The sequence below is a fragment of the Hemitrygon akajei genome, chromosome 27 (genome assembly GCF_048418815.1).
Source record: "Hemitrygon akajei chromosome 27, sHemAka1.3, whole genome shotgun sequence".
NCBI classification, from domain to species: Eukaryota; Metazoa; Chordata; class Chondrichthyes; order Myliobatiformes; family Dasyatidae; genus Hemitrygon; species Hemitrygon akajei.
Window position 1 is genome coordinate 11,012,526 of NC_133150.1, and position 12,539 is coordinate 11,025,064.

At 42.7% G+C, this 12,539-nt stretch overlaps 1 protein-coding gene across 1 annotated transcript; it reads right to left on the bottom strand.

Annotated features, from left to right (window-relative positions):
* Nucleotides 1–6,294: 6,294 nt before the first annotated feature.
* myog (myogenin) lies at nucleotides 6,295–12,200 on the bottom strand. Its single transcript, XM_073030372.1, has 3 exons — nucleotides 11,588–12,200; nucleotides 10,452–10,551; nucleotides 6,295–6,750 (listed from the first exon to the last, which is right to left on the bottom strand). Exons 1-3 carry the CDS (start codon nucleotides 12,104–12,106, stop codon nucleotides 6,620–6,622), a joined length of 750 nt encoding a protein of 249 aa, XP_072886473.1. The 5' UTR covers nucleotides 12,107–12,200; the 3' UTR covers nucleotides 6,295–6,619.
* Nucleotides 12,201–12,539: the final 339 nt, after the last annotated feature.

The following is a 12,539-nucleotide window of genomic DNA, read 5'->3' on the forward strand; positions in this document are numbered from 1 at the left end:
TATTGGAAAATGAAATGATTTTGTTTCAAAATTTTGATATCAAAGTGACAATATGATTTATTGGTACTTTTCTGAGATTTAATTACAAAAAAGGATAATATCTTAAAACTGTAGGAATATCTGATCACTGTTTGAAACATTTTATTTTCTCGAATATAAATGAAGAAACTATCACAACAAATAGGAAGCTTTCAAATGTTTATTTTTAATGAGGTTATATTATGTGGATCCAATTCACCAACCGATATTTCCCTGGATTTTAATCCATACTCAGCAAAGGAATACTTAAGAGCAGCTATTTAACTACTTCTTTCTTGGCAAAGATTGTGTCCTTGTGCAGCTTTTTAGTAACTGCCTTTGAAGACCTGACTATTCCCATAAACATGGAGAGACAAGCATCAAGCTTCAGGCTCTGGTTTTATGGTGATCATCTGAAAACTGGTTTAGATTGGACAATGCATGGTGTGGTATTAGGGTACCACACTGTGGAAACATTGAATTTATTGGAAAATTGATTTCCTCTATTTTGAAACCCTGAGTGTTTCTTTGTGTGATTGTTTTTCAAGTTGTCTTTAGCTATCAAGTCACACCTTGATTGTCAGCTGACTGTTGGACTGCGGTAAAGGACGCATGGATCTACGCTGGACACCCGAAATAAAATCATGCCCTTGAAAGAACAGTTTTAAATTATGTATTTCACCAGGAATATCTGAATCTGAATCAGAATCAGGTTTATTATCACCGGCATGTGACGTGAAATTTGTTAACTTAGCAGCAGCAGCTAAATGCAATACATAATCTAGCAGAGAGAAAAAAATAAGTAAAATAAAAATAATAATAATAAATAAACAAGTAAATCAATTATGTATATTGAATAGATTTTTAAAAAATATGCAAAAACAGAAATACCATATATTAAAAAAAAGTGAGGTAGTGTCCAAAGCTTCAATGTCCATTTATAAATCGGATGGCAGAGGGGAAGAAGCTGTTCCTGAATCGCTGAGTATGTGCCTTCAGGCTTCTGTACCTCCTACCTGATGGTAACAGTGAGAAAAGGGCATGCCCTGGGTGCTGGAGGTCCTTAATAATGGACACTGCCTTTCTGAGACACTGCTCCCTAAAGATGACCTGGGTATTTTGTAGGCTAGTACACAAGATGGAACCAACTAGATTTACAACCTTCTGCAGCTTCTTTCAGTCCTGTGCAGTAGCCCCTCCATACCAGACAGTGATGCAGCCTGTCAGAATGCTCTCCACGGTATAACTATAGAAGTTTTTGAGTGCATTTGTTGATATGCCAAATCTCTTCTAACTCCTAATAAAGTATAGCTGCTGTCTTGCCTTCTTTATAACTACATCGATATGTTGGGACTGTTACGTACCCCGTAACTGGGTGTCTTACCAGCAAAGATAGAAGTGTCCGTTGGAGTCTGGTGATACTATTTTCAACAATATTTATTAGCAAAAATATACAAAATAATATCAATGCGAATATACAGAGAATATACGTTAGCAATACTAAACCTAAAACTGCGGGTATAATAATAATCACTAATGAAACAAGCTCTATCGTTTTCTAGGGGATAATGAATTGTCAGATGGAAATATAAAGTTCAGTTCAGTTCATGCAGGCTGCGGTAGTTGTTTGTCGATGTGTTGCAATTGTTGGAGAGAGAGAGAGAGAGAGAGAAAACGTGTGAACAGTAACAGCTATTATCTTGCCAACCTTGCTTTACGATTTTGATCCGTCGATGTCTTGTTGTTGTGGCCATTCAGGTATGACCCCTCCATCCTTTAGCTAGACTGTTCTTCCGTGGTGGACTCATCACCCAGGCAAGGGTGGACACACACACAAGCCCCCATCGGCCTCGCTATAAAACACTGTGAGTTAAAATTTACCGACCCTTCATTCGGTCTCCGATCTCCCACCCTGTCTCGTGGGGGTTCTGATGCTCACTAGCATTTCTCCTGGTGCGTCTGAGGGGTGTTACCCCAGACCTCACTTTTATCCCCACTCACGGGGTCTCAGGTATCAATCAGGTTGGGATGATGTAACCCATCAAACCAGCCCACTCTGGTTGCCCCCTGAGGAGCAAAAGACAATAGCAGTAATCAATGGTTCCGCTCCTCTTTTGTTAGTAGGAGATGATCCACCCTGGGTAACTCTTTAGCTGTGTCTCTCTCTCATTAACTTTCATGAGCTGTTATCAATAACAACTGCCCTGGCAGATTTCCTTTGACTCTCTTACTTCCTTGATAACAGCATCGGAATAGTAGCGATTTGCGATTCTCCAAAAGGGGGGGGGGGGCATGGGCGACTCTGCACCCTTCTGCCCATCAGAGTTGTTCATCCTTCGTAACAGGACCAAGTTAGATCCTCAGAGATCTTGACACCCAGGAACTTGAAACTGCTCACTCTCTCCACTTCTGATCCCTCTATGGCGATTGGTATGTGTATGTGTTCCTTCATCTTACCCTTCCTGAAGTCTACAATCAGCTCTTTTCATCTTACTGATGTTAAGTGCCAGGTTATTGCTGTGACACCACTCCACTAGTTGGCATATCTCACTCCTGTACTCCCTCTCATCATCACCTGAGATTCTACCAACAATCAGCAAATTTATCGATGGTATTTGAGCTAAGCCTAGCCACACAGTCATGTGTATATAGAGAGTAGAGCAGTGGGCTAAGCACACACCCCTGAGGTGTGCCAGAGTTGATCGTCAGTGAGGAGGATATGTTATCACCAATCTGCACAGTTAGGAAGTTGACAATCCAATTGCAGAGGGAGGTACAGAGGCTCAGGTTCTGCAACTTCTCAATCAGGATTATGGGAATGATGGTATTAAATTGCAGCTACAGTTGATGCACAGCATCCTGACATAGGTGTTTGTGTTGCCCAGGTGATCTAAAGTCGTGTGAAGAGCCATTGAGATCGTATCTGCCATTGACCTATTGTGGCGATAGGCAAATTGCAATGGGTCCAGGTCCTTGCTGAGGCAGGAGTTCAGTCTAGTTATGACCAACCTCCCAAAGCATTTGATCACTGAAGTCAGGGAAAGCTCACTGTGAGATACAGATTAGGCCATTTCCACAGTGATGAAGACTTTTCAGAGGCTGGTGATGAAACATATCAATTCCTGCCTGAGAACCAAGATGGATCCATTCCAATTTGCCGACTGGCACAACAGGTTCACAGCAGATACCACTTCATTGTCTCTTCACTGAACCCTGGACAGCCAAGATGCTCTTTATGGACTACAGCTCATCATTCAATACTATCAACCCCCCAAAACTAATCAATAAACTCCAGGACCTGGGCCACAATAGCAACTGGATCCTCAGTCAGTTCAGATTGCAGATGACACCACTGTTACTGGCCGAATCACGTGCTAGTGAACCAGCTGAAAGTCGGGCTGAGTGGTGCCACAACAGCAAGACTTCAGGAGGAGGAAACCCGAGGTCCATGAGCCATTCCTCATTTGAGGATCAGAGATGGAGAGGATCAGCAACTTTAAATTCCACAGTGTCATCACTTCAGCGGACCTGTCCTGGGCCCAACATGTAAGTGAAATTACAAAGAAAGTATGGCCCTGCCTCTACTTCAGTTTGTGAAGACTTGGCATGATATCTAAAACTTTGACAGGCTTCTATAGATGTGTGGAAGAGGGTGGATCACTGGCTGCATCACAGCCTGGTATGGAAACTCCAATGGAAAATCTGACAAAAGGTAATGGATATGGCCCAGTATATCACAGGTACAGGCCTCCTCACCATCGAGCACATTCTTTATGGACTGTTGTCAGCATCCATCATCAGGGAGACCCACCACCCAGGTCATGCTCTCTCTCGCTGCTGCCAGCAGGAAAAAGTTACGGGAGCCACCAGGTTTACGAACAGTTATTACCCTTCAAACATCAGGCTCTTGAACCAAAGGGTGGAACTTCACTCAACTTCACTTACCCCTTCATTGAATTGTTCCCACAACCTATGGACTCACTTTTAAAGTAACTTCATCAAAAGATGTTGATATTTATTGTTTATTTATTTATCATAATTATTTCTTTTGTTTGTCTTTTGCATTTGCACTATTTGTTGTTTTTTGCAAACTGGTTCTCTGCCATGTTGTCATTTATTATGGATATTGGATGTATTGTGTATGCCCACAAGAAAATGAATCTCAATGTTGTATGTGCTGATATATATATATATATGTACTTTGAAGAGCGTTTAATAAGGGAAGAAATCTTGACATTCTAATTGCTGCATTGCTCATTGTTTCCCCTTTGAATAGAGGCTTTGCCACTCTCAATATGTAACAACCTTGTATAAACTGAGTAAACAATGTAAAGGTCAAGGTTGGTAAGGTGAAGTCCAAGGTCGATTGTCATGATACAAATATAGAAACATAGAAAGCCTACAGTACAAATCAGGCCCTTCCGCCCACAAAGCTGTGCCGAACATGTCCTTACCTTAGAAATTACCTAGGCTTACCCATAGCCCTCTATTTTTCTAAGCTCCATGTAGCCATCCAGGAGTCTCTTAAAAGACCCTATCGTTTCCGCCTCCACCACCGCTGCCGGTAGCCCATTCCACACACTCACTGCTACCAAGATTACAAAGAGGTAAGATATCATTAAACTTTATAGATTGTTTGAGGAAGCAAAGAGCGGACATTAAGGAGTTTTCAGGTTCCATCAAACAATGACTTACAGTTGGAAACTATTCTTCACTTCAGCACAGAGAGATAGAAGAAATTTAAATCTAAATTAATTTATCAAAGGTTTTAGTGTTTGATCAAGGAAACAGTTTAAATCATTTATGTCCAAATATCTCTTTTTTTGTAATTTATTTTTTATTGAAGTTTATCATCAAACATTTCTGCAGAGGTAGTTGGGAACTGATAGCACTTCTCTTCTAGACACTCACCAATGTAAAGTTCAAAGGACAACTTTATTTGCAAGTTAAAATTTAAAGAAATTTTAAGACTCTCTTCAGAGCTAAATGACAAATATCCAGTGGCATTGATGATAATCATCATGAAGTGCTTTGAGCAGTGATAATGGCACACATCAAAAGCTCCATTCCTGCTACATTGGACACTAACCAAAATGCTCAACATGGGTGCCCCCGGAGCTGCACACTGAGGCTATTGCTGTACACTCTACTCACTCACGACTGTAAGGCCAAATGCTCGAGTAATCACACTGTCAAGTTTGCCAATGGTGTGGATCTCATCACTAACAATGATGAGATGACCTACAGAGAGGAGGTGGAACAGCTTGAGGCCTGGTGCTGGATAAATAACCCCTTTGTCAATGTCAACAAGACAAAGGAGGTGGTGACTGACTTCAGGAGGACGTGCACCACTCACACCAGGGAAAATGAGAGCTCTTTCAAACACTTGGGAGTCCTCATCTTGCACAATTGCTCATGGTCTATGAACACCTACACAATCAGGAAAGCTCAGCAATGCCTCTACTTTCTGAGGAGGCTGAAGAAAGTTGGACTATGCACATCTATACTCGCATGATTCTATAGAAGCACGGTAGAGAGTGTCCAAACTTGCAGCATCATGAAGGATCCCATCCACCCTGCTCATCGGGGAAAAGCTATGTAGGACCACCAGACTCAAAAACAGTTACTTTCCCAAACAGTAAGGCTGATCAACACCTCCACTATTAACCCACCCCTCCAAACCCCCAGCCACTACTATGTTATCATTCTTGTCGGTCACCTTATGTACAGATATTCCTGTGTCTAACATTACTTTATGCACATACAATCAATACCTATATATAAAAGCTATCTTATGTTTTTATACAGTATGTATTGTGTTTTTACCTATTGTGTTCTTCATCTTATTTTGCTTTATTTTGTACTGTCAGAGTAACAACTATTTTGTTCTCCCTTATACTTGTGCACTCGAAATGACATTAAAACATCTTGAATTACACAATCTTCAAATGTCATCAGCATTCAGGTGGTGATCAATATAATGAGATACCTACTCAGCCTCAACATGCTATATTGCTGTAAGATTTACAATTTGCAATAAGTTATCTGCATAATGTCATCAGAATGCTTGTAAAGGGAATGATCCATGAGGCTTACAGGGCTTGTTATTTGAGCTAGTTATAAATGGACTTGATGTTTGTTTTAAACCATTTTCTGATTCTAACAATGGATAAAAACAATATTATCGACCTCTACAACTTATCAACTTGTACTGGAACTGACTGTAGTAAATGTCTATAATTTAGTTGCATAGTTTTATTGATGCAATCATTGATGTATTTTATAATAACTTTATTGTAAAAAGCAAAATAAGTTAGCAAAACATCCAAATATCAAACTCACTCAAAAATGAACAGTAAAAAATATTTATATTTACATCAATTACTTTTGGCACATTAGTTGCAAAAACACACATTGGTCATAAATCTTTATAAAAATGCATTGGCCTTTTTAAACAGTTTTAAGAATTAGGAATGATTTTTTTTCTCTAATTAAACAACCCTTTGAGTCAGCAAACCTTATGCACAACACACACAAAAGTGTATAAAAATAAAAAAGCTTCCTATTAGAAAAGATGCATGGAAAGAACAGCAATGTCCATTCAGTTTGGGGTGTTGCTCTCCAAATAGCTGCTCGGTGAACTCTCTGGAGTAATGTTATCCACTATAGAGGAGAGAGAGCGTAAGCTGGCACTTCCAGTGGACTGGCCCTCATTCACAGATAGTAAGTGCTCTAAGAGAAAACAACACAGATAATGAATCAATGAGACAATACAGTTAAGGTTCAATAATTTGAAATGATAGATCATAAGAATTGAATGCCTGGCTTGTATAAGAATAAAGGCCATCTCAGAGATCACGTACTTACTGCCAAATCGATGAAAGTCATTGAAAATGGTTCAAAGTATATTTATTATCAAAGTATTTATACAGTATGCAGATCCGTCTTCTTGCAGGCATTCTCAAAACAAAGAAACACAGTAGACCCCATTTAAAGAAAAACCCCACACAACGAAGACCATCAAACACCCTAAGTGTGATAAAAGAGCAAATTGTGCAAGCAATAACAAGTGAACCAATAACAGAGAACGTTAAACATCAAGCCACAGAGTCCCCGAAAGTGAGTCCACAACCTCGGGGTCGCTGAGGTGAGTGAAGCCAGCACAGGATTCCGACGGCTGCAGGCCACAGCCACCAAGTCAGTTCAGCACCGTGTCAATGGTGGCAGACCACAGCCACCAAGTCAGTTCAGCGCCATGTCAATGGTGGCAGACCACAGCCACCAAGTCAGTTCAGCACCGTGTCAATGGTGGCAGACCACAGCCACCAAGTCAGTTCAGCACCGTGTCAATGGTGGCAGACCACAGCCACCAAGTCAGTTCAGCGCCGTGTCAATGGTGGCAGACCACAGCCACCAAGTCAGTTCAGCGCCGTGTCAATGGTGGCAGACCACAGCCACCAAGTCAGTTCAGCACTGTGTCAATGGTGGCAGACCACAGCCACCAAGTCAGTTCAGCGCCGTGTCAATGGTGGCAGACCACAGCCACCAAGTCAGTTCAGCACTGTGTCAATGGTGGCAGACCACAGCCACCAAGTCAGTTCAGCACCGTGTCAATGGTGGCAGACCACAGCCACCAAGTCAGTTCAGCGCCGTGTCAATGGTGGCAGACCACAGCCACCAAGTCAGTTCAGCGCTGAAGCCCCTTGATCAAGTTGTGCAAACAGTCACAAAAAAGGTAAACGTAAACTGCAGAGTCTCCGAAAGCAAGTCCACAATTGAGAAGGGAATTCAGCGCTGAGGTGTATGAAGACCGATGGCTGCTTCCAAACCTTGTAGCATGGGACCCAAGTACCTTCCATCAGCTGCAGCAAGACCAGTCAAATGCTGGCCGATGATGCTGAGCACCTGTTCATCTTCTTCTCTCATCCTTGATGATTTTAACCTGGCTTGAATCTTTAACTAGTGCAGAGTAATGAAGCTGACTATGGGTTCATGTTCCGCCATTGAGAATTGAATCAGCTGCTGCAGCAATGGCCGCCCTGCATTCTTCTCTTCCCTCTCATTCTTGCCAAATCCGTCAGGAATTCGCAAAAGCACTGGCTCATTTAGTTGGCTCAAAATACATCCTTAAGATGGAAATTACAAGCTGCAATTCAGAAGTATATTTAGAAGAAGAAAAGGATCTAGTAGTTTTTTAGGCTGTCTGTAAGATGTCGCTGTGAGTCGCTGGCGCCATCTTGCTTTCTTGGAGGCTGTAGATGCTGGAATTTTTAGTAAAAACATGTAGTCTCTTTCTATCATCCTTGAACCTCCCCATGATGACTAGCTGTCTGTCTTTGTATTGAATGGCACAGATGTTTCACCAGCTAGATCCAAAAAGCATACTTTGTAGGTCTAAATCTGGATCATTATACCATAGGTATCCACTAACAGCAATATAATGGCGACAATTCACACTGTTGTAAACCACTAGGAAAGTGCTGACATGCTCAAGTTCAATTTCAAACCTCATATCTAGACCATTGACAGTGTTACACAATATAGAGCCAAACTCCCAGCCTCATTCCCACTTCCATCTCTCATCTTCTGAACATTTAGACCATAGGATATAGGGGCAGAATTAGGCCACTTGCCCATCGAGTCTACTGGGCCAATTCATCAGGGCTGATCCAACTTGCCTCTCTTTCCCCCAGTCTCCTGCCTTCTCCCCGTATCCCTTCATGCCCTGACCAATCAAGAATCTATCAGTCTTTGCCTTAAATATACATATAGACTAAGCCCCCACAGCTGCCTGTGGCAAAGAATTCCATAGATTCACCACTCTCTGGGTAAAAAAATTCCTCGTCATTTCTGTTCTAAAGGGACGCCCCTCTATTCTGAGGCTGTGTCCTCTGGTCTTAAACCCTTCCCCCCATAGCACCCTGTAATTTATTGAAATTCTACTATCCTCTGCACCACCACAGATGTTACAGTCATCTTCCTAATCTATTCATTCACTACATCTGCCACCCATTGTCAAGACCTCTCTCTTCCATACAATTGTTTGATTCTCAATACATCAATCACTCACACTGCCTTTTGAATTATGTTCAGCCAAGATCAACAATACAGAAAATCTCTGATAAATAAGTTGCGTTATAAATTGAATTTTATTAAACCTATCATATCGGTGTTATTTTCCAGGTAAACCTGCCTGTGCTATTAACTGTGCTTGCTTATTTATTTATTTGTTTATTTGTTTGTTTGTTTGTTTAGTTGTATGTAGTGACTCAAAGCATATAAACATGGAAACATAGAAAACCTACAGCTCAATACAGGCCCTTTGACCCACAAAGCTGAGCCGAACATGTCCTTACCTTAGAAATTACGCAGGGTTATCCCTAGCCCTCTATCTTTCGAAGCTCCACGTACCTATCTAGGAGTCTCTTAAAATACCCTATTGTATCCAAATACAGACAGACCCTACCAGATCACGCCACTCATTACAAATTAACCTACTAACCTGCACATCTTTGGATTGTGGTAGGAAACTGGAGCACCCAGAGGAAACCCACGTGGTTATGGCAAGAATGCATGAACCACTTACAGACAATGGTAGGATTGAGCTGGGGCTGTGATTGTGTTATGCTAATTGCCACAACACTTCCTTCCTAAACTGATTATCAAAACATGTCATTCTTCATGTCTAAAATTCCGCTGAGTTATTGATGGACTTTACTATAACTTCCTTTAGCTTTAATGATCGGAGCCGGAGAGACTGTGAAGGGATGTGGAAGCAGCTCACTTCCCAGTCTATGCAAGTTTACTCCCTGACGGACAAGCCAAGGAATGATGCTGTGGGTGCAATTGACCAGGAACTGGCGTGTATCCTGTTCCTGGCAGAACACGGTTCATGGAGTACTGTTCAAGAATTTCGTTATTGCCTCTCAAACATTGTGTTATGCCCATTTTTTGAAAGGTGTTAGTGAAAGGTTTAAAGCACAAAATTGGATAAGACAGTGAGATGGCTGGTCATTGGGGAAAACGATATTCAAGGGCCCACCTCAGTAGAAGTAGAAATTCCATTTCAGCTTTATTACCTTGCTGATAAATATGTACTCATTGCTTTAAACAAGGTAACAGATGTATGCAAAATAAGGCTTCTGTTCCACTTTGAAATGTAAAGAAATTCTATTGCTGGAAATCTGAGCCAAGAGTAGAAAGTGCTGGAAATACTTCAGCATCTATGGAAAGAGAACTAGAAGGAACGTTTCAGATTCCAGACCCTCCCTTTCACCTGAAACATTAAAACCATGTTTCTCTTTCCAAAGATGTTGCATTTTTCCCCCGGAAGGTGGATCTTAATGGTACTAAAGTTGAAATGGTTCTCCTGAACTGAAGCCAGTTGGTAACTCAGGTTACTAACGGGCCTGTGCAGACAGGCCGGTACCTACCGCTGGGAGTATTGTACGGAGTGTTACACTGATCCGATGAGCTGCTCCATTCGGGACTACACGAGGCGCTGCTTGATCCGCACTCAATCGCCACGCCGACCTACAATTACAAAAGGAAAACATGAGCAAGAATGTATTAACAGAGGGTATTTATAGTCAAAGTCCAAGCCGCCTCTGCTTCGACAATCTGTGCAGATCGACAACAGTTCAAATTTTTAAAATTTTCTCTCTATAGTTATTCCAAAGACTCCGCAAAGCACCTGTTCTCCCCGCGACACCTCTCGCTTGGATGAGGAATTAACTGGGGATCGTTCCCCCGTACCCGTATCGGGCCTCAAGGGCCAATGACAATTTACCATCTGCCAAGAAAATAAATCCCTGGCCCGTTCCGTCCTAGCTTTGTACAAACGCCCGTTTACTTTTCAGTAAAGTGAGCGATGAGCATTTCCCTAAGTGCCAAAGTTCATGGAAATCATTTACGTTTCCCTTTACCCTCCGCTTCCTGAAATCAACACCTTATTTTACTCTAGTTTTCAAAGTGTTTTCGTCCCACTTTGATTTAGACTATTTCAGTTTGTCCCATTAAATTATGAAGATAATGTTCAACTTTGATTGAAACCTATCAATCTTTCATTAACATCACTCCAAAATATCAACTTGTTACTAATATTAACGACCCCGTTATGAAGAACACTGATTTAAATACATAAGGTCTCGAGCAGTTTCTACTATCAATGGCGAAGGATTACACTGGGTCCACGGAAGTGACTGCACAGGAATTTCCTCATAAAAACAACGAAAACGCTTTAAACCAAATATTAGAAACGTCATGCGCTGGGACTTCTGGCGCAATTAGCACCGAATTTGCCTCAACCTCACAAAACAAGCTGTAACAGCCAATGGAAGAACCACATCGCCCAGCGAGACCAACACTTCTCAGTTTTGAGAGACGCTCGTTGTTCCCCGATCCTGGAGAAGGTGCCGGGGCACAGGTGGGCGAGGGGACGCGAGGGCCCACACCACAGCTCAGGTATCCAGGCTCTGGTCGGATCCCTGTCGGGGGTTTTCAGGTCGCCCACGCTAGCCGAAACGGCACCCGGACTGAGCTGTCTGCCCATGCTGCGCGGGATACTTGCCCCTTGACGCATGTTGCTGCCAGTGTAGTGCAATTTCTCCTGTTGATTCAAAGTGCTGAGCAGAGCCTGGAGCCTCTCTATATACTGAATGGCGCTGCGAAGGATTTCCACTTTGGGCAGTCTCTGATTGGGATTCAGCAAAGTGCTTCGCTTCAGAGCCTCGAACGCCTCGTTGACTTTCTTCAGCCTCCTCTTCTCCCTCAGCGTAGCCGCCTTTCTCCTGTCCAAGGTCACGGATTTCCTCTTGCAGGTCTTGCATGCCCACAGCAAGCACTGCCCGTGGCAGTCCTGCTGCTGCTGCTGTTGCTGCTGCTGTTGCTGGAGCTGCAACTCCGATACCGAGTACACGTGTTCGTCCAAAGCACCTTCCAGCGACCTGGCATCCGCGCTCAACCCCGACCCCAGCCGATCCTGGTACACGGGCTGCTCAAAACCTTGCAGGCGCGAAGGGAAGAGATTTTCATTGTCGAAAAGCCGCTGGTCTGTAAAGTAGTAAGGGTTGGTTTCGAATAGTTCCATTGTCGGCGAGGCTTTTCTTTTCGTTCTCGAGTTATCTCTAGCACCAACTGCACAAGAGTATGGCTGCGCCAACTGTTAGGCGGCATTTAAAGTCTCCGCTGGCATGAAATCACCGGGATATATATAGAAAGCGCAGAAATTCTATCCAACTCTTAGCTGTCGACGTGCATCAAAATTTCAGCCTGATTCCACCTATTCCCAGGAGTGTTGGCTGCGTGGACGAACTGACCGAAACTCAGGACCCAAACTATGGTATTAAAGACGTTTTCCAAAATGACCGCAACCAGCCAGAGCGGCTCTGGAAGGTCGCAGGGGTCGTTTTGGTGTGAAATGGCGAATAAAATAACAATATGTTGGACCCGTTCTGCTGCTATGAATAAGGAGAGCAGCCTCTTTATGATCTGGTACCTGCAGGCTGCTTGGGATCAGGTGG

Bases quoted from the DNA above. Each gene is read 5' to 3' on its own strand.
- myog (XM_073030372.1), bottom strand. From the start codon at position 12,106: ATGGAACTATTCGAAACCAACCCTTACTACTTTACAGACCAGCGGCTT. The intron at 10,552-11,587 runs GCAAGTATCCCG...TTGTAATTGTAG, and splicing joins GCAGCAACATGCGTCAAGGG to GTCGGCGTGGCGATTGAGTG. The intron at 6,751-10,451 runs GTAGGTACCGGC...GTTTTCTCTTAG, and splicing joins TCCGTACAATACTCCCAGCG to AGCACTTACTATCTGTGAAT.